The sequence below is a fragment of the Chiloscyllium plagiosum genome, chromosome 33 (genome assembly GCF_004010195.1).
Source record: "Chiloscyllium plagiosum isolate BGI_BamShark_2017 chromosome 33, ASM401019v2, whole genome shotgun sequence".
In the NCBI taxonomy this organism is placed as follows: domain Eukaryota; kingdom Metazoa; phylum Chordata; class Chondrichthyes; order Orectolobiformes; family Hemiscylliidae; genus Chiloscyllium; species Chiloscyllium plagiosum.
The window spans coordinates 12,153,481-12,157,434 of record NC_057742.1 but is presented as its reverse complement, the minus strand read 5'-3'; the positions used below and the strand labels follow the sequence as shown (position 1 = coordinate 12,157,434).

The window sequence follows — 3,954 nt, the reverse complement described above, 5'->3', positions numbered from 1 at the left end:
TCATTCACTCACACCCATTTACTTACTCACTCACCCACTCCCATCACTGACTGACTCACTCACCCACCCACTCCCATCACTCACTCACCCACCCACTCCCATCACTCACTCATCCACCTATTTACTTACTCACTCACTCACTTATTTACTCATCCACTCACTGAAAGGTTCAGACCTTTCAAACATGCCTGAATTCAGCAAGTTTGGTTTTTGAGAAAAAGGGGAAGTGTGGATTGTGCTTTTGCTCATCAACCACCAACACAGCTGGTAAGAGTCTATGTTGATCAATGGTGCACACCCAGCAATGGAACTGGCCCAATAACTGTCTACTAACTCATTGCTATTTGTGGCATCTTACTGCGTGTAACCATGTTTCTGACATTACAATGGGATTGGCTGTTGGGAAGGTCCTAAACAGAAGGTCAGTGATAGATGCACACCCTACCAGCCTCAGCCTCCCTGAGAGTGAACCCATAGAAAGGGACTGGGCTGGATGGAGCCTCCAGCCATACACTCAGATCCTGCATTGACCAGCTCGAGGGCGTACTCCCAGACATCTCAAACCTCTCCTTACTCCAATTTGAAGTTCTCATCACCTTTAAGAAGACCATTATCACCCTGGTGCCAAAGAAAGATCAGGCTGTGTGCTCTAATGATGACCACCTGGTAGCTCTTGCATCCATCATTATGAAGTACTTCGAGAGGTTAGTAATGGCACACATCAACTCCGGCCTCCCAGACTGCCTTGATCCACTAGTATTCCCTTACCATCACAATAGGACACCGTCTCCCTGGTTCTGCTCTCATCCCCAGAACATCTAGATAACAAGGACACCAATGTCAGACTTATTGACTTTAGTTCTGTCTTCAACATCATAATTCCAACCATATTCATCTCCAAGACCTAGGTCTCTGCTCCCAACTCTGTACCTGGATTCTTGTCATCCTGACCCATAGACTGTAATCAGTGAGGATGTGGAACAATACCTCCTTGACCGTAATCCTCAACGCTGGTGCCTCACAGGGCTGCGTACTAAGCCCCCTAGCAAACTCCTTGTACTCTCACGTCTGTATGACCAATTTCTGTTTTAACTCCATTTATAAATTTGTTGATGACACCACTGCAGTGAGTCAGATCTCAAACAACGATGAGATGGAGTACAGGAAAGAGATAGAGAGGCAAGTGACCTGGTGTAAAAACAACAATCTCTCCAACTCTGTCACCAAAATGAAGGAGCTGGTCAAAGCAGCGTGGAGGACACACCCCTGACTGTACCAATGGTGCTGAGGTGGAGATGGTCTGAGAGTTTCAAGTTCCCTGGAGTAAGTATCATCAACCACCTTGCTGGTCCATCCACATCGACACTACAGTCAAGAAAGCACACTGATGTCTCTACTTCCTCAGAAGGCTAAGGAAATTCGGCATGTCCACGATGGCTCTTACCAATTTTCGTAGATGCACCACAGAAAGCGTCCTATCTGGATGCACCACAGCTTGGTACTGCAACTGTCCTGCCTGAGACCGCAAGAAATTACAGAGAGTTGTGGGAACACAGCTCACTCCATCACAAAAACCAGCCTTCCATCCACTGACTCCACCTACACTTCCTGCTGCCTCAGGAAATCAGGCAACATGATCAAAGATGAAAATGTGTTGCTGGAAAAGCGCAGCCGGTCAGGCAGCATCCAGGGAACAGGAGAATCGACGTTTCGGGCATAAACCCTGAAGAAGGGCTTATGCCCGAAACGTCGATTCTCCTGTTCCCTGGATGCTGCCTGACCGGCTGCGCTTTTCCAGCAACACATTTTCGGCTCTGATCTCCAGCATCTGCAGACCTCACTTTCACCCCAACATGATCAAAGACCCTTCCAACCCCAGTTATACACTCTTCCACCCTCTTCCCTCAGGCAGAAGATACAGCAGTTCAAAAACGTGAACCAACAAATTTAAGAACATCTTCCCCTGCTGTTTTCAGACTGATGTTCGGACCTCTCCTATATTAGAGTTATCTCCATCTTATCTGTAGGTGTAACGCTATATTCTGCATATGGTATTACAGCTAGAGAGAAGGAGCATTCTGCTCTATTACCCCTGATGATACTTATGTAAGGCACGGTTTGACTGGTTCGCACTCAAAGCAATACGTTTGACTTTTAATCGTCTCTCGGTACATGTGACAATAACAGCTCACATCAAAATGAGGTTGTAGAAGGCGCTATCCAAATGCACCTGGAAGATCATAAACATGAGATGATAATGCGTGTTTCTCTCTCCACAGATACTGCCGGACCTGCAGTCTCTTTCCAGTTGTTTTCGGTGAAGACTTTTGGGGATTTTGCATTGGCCACAAATACAATTTTGGATTCAGTGGGGAGCTGTTCAGCTTGATAAGCTGCACCAACTATGTTTTGTTTAAAAACACTAACAGTAAATGAGAGAAGGAGGAGAGCTCCCCGCGGTGGGCTTGTGGGTTTTACCCCAACACCGATGTGCTGGCGCTAGGATAGCGCAGCATTTTCCTGGGCGTTAGCGGATTGCACTCCGCACTCACCAGTCGCACGAATCCCGTCCGCATCCCCCGCTCGGACCCGAGCCCAGCTCCACATCAACAGCCAAGGCGCTGGGCACAGCAAGACTCCACACCGAAACCGAAACTAACCTGCGCGTCCCCGACAGCCCAGAGTCTGCCTCTCCCACACACGGGCACGGCGCGCGGCTCCGAGACAAAGGAACGTGCGCGTACCCGAGCCACAGAGACACAGACCGAGAGAGACTCTCCCTCAGGGAGACCCTCCGTCACTGTCCCCTCCCTCAGGGTGACTCTCCCTCACTGTCCCCTCCCTCAGGGTGACCCTCCCTCACTGTCCCCTCCCTCAGGGTGACCCTCCCTCAGGGTGTCCCTCCCTCAGGGTGACCCTCCCTCACTGTTCCCTCCCTCCCTGTCCCCTCCCTCAGAGAGACCCTCCGTCACTGTCCCCTCCCTCAGGGTGACCCTCCCTCACTGTCCCCTCCCTCAGGGTGACCCTCCCTCAGGGTGTCCCTCCCTCAGAGACTCTCCCTCACTGTCCCCTACCTCAGGGTGACTGTCCCCTAAATCAGGGTGTCCCTCCCTCGAGTGAACCTCCCTCACTGTCCTCTCCCTCAGGGTGACCCTTCCTCGAGTGAACCTCCCTCAGGATGTCCCTCCCTGATTTACTAAGTCAGCATGGTAACCAATGTGCCGACTTAGTTGCATCAGTTTGATAGAGCCATGTAGTTAGCATTATTCAGTGACTCCATACGAATGAGTTTCTGTCCCAGGAAAAGCTGTTACAAAAGGCAATGTTGGAGATTGTAAATTCCCTACAATATTAAGCTGACCCTCGAAGCCTGACTGTCTCAAAAACAGTATGAACAGAAGTCTGAACTATTGTTTGATCCAAAACCTTCCAACATTGTCTCATGAACACTTATTCAATGTAGCCAATCAAGACAAATGGCTTGCATATGTGTCTGACCTGATTCAATTTGACAATCAGGAGTGTGGTGCTGGAAAAGCACAGCAGTTCAGGCAGCATCCAAGGAGCTTTGAAATCGACATTTCGGGCAAAAGCCCTTCATCAGGAATGAAGGCAGTGAGCCTGAAGCGTGGAGAGATAAGCTAGAGGAGGGTGGGGTGGGGAGAAAGTAGCATAGATCCCCACCCCCACCCTCCTCTAGCTTATCTCTCCACGCTTCAGGCTCACTGCCTTCATTCCTGATGAAGGGCTTTTGCCCGAAATGTCGATTTTGAAGCTCCTTGGATGCTGCCTGAACTGCTGTGCTCTTCCAGCACCACTGATCCAGAATCCCATCTAAAGACAGTCTACTTCCTCCCACACTCAGTGGGAGACTTCTGCCTGCACTAAGTGAGGTCTACTAGACAGCAAAGGGCTGGTCACTCTCAGACAACACAGAACAAAGGAGCCCCAGTG

The 3,954-nt window shown here is 49.8% G+C and overlaps 1 protein-coding gene across 2 annotated transcripts in view; it reads right to left on the bottom strand.

Moving 5' to 3' along the window:
• The window catches only part of LOC122539841 (2',3'-cyclic nucleotide 3' phosphodiesterase), a 29,317-nt gene extending 26,663 nt beyond the window's left edge, over positions 1-2,654 (bottom strand). The window contains exons 1-2 of one of the 2 annotated variants that reach the window (XM_043674947.1): positions 2,553-2,654; positions 769-818 (exon numbers count right to left, since the gene is read on the bottom strand). In XM_043674947.1, the coding sequence (XP_043530882.1) occupies positions 769-818; positions 2,553-2,607 (105 nt within the window). In that variant the 5' untranslated portion in view covers positions 2,608-2,654. The remainder of the gene's footprint in view (positions 1-768; positions 819-2,552) is intronic. The other variant, XM_043674948.1, reaches the window with a different exon arrangement.
• Positions 2,655-3,954: the final 1,300 nt, after the last annotated feature.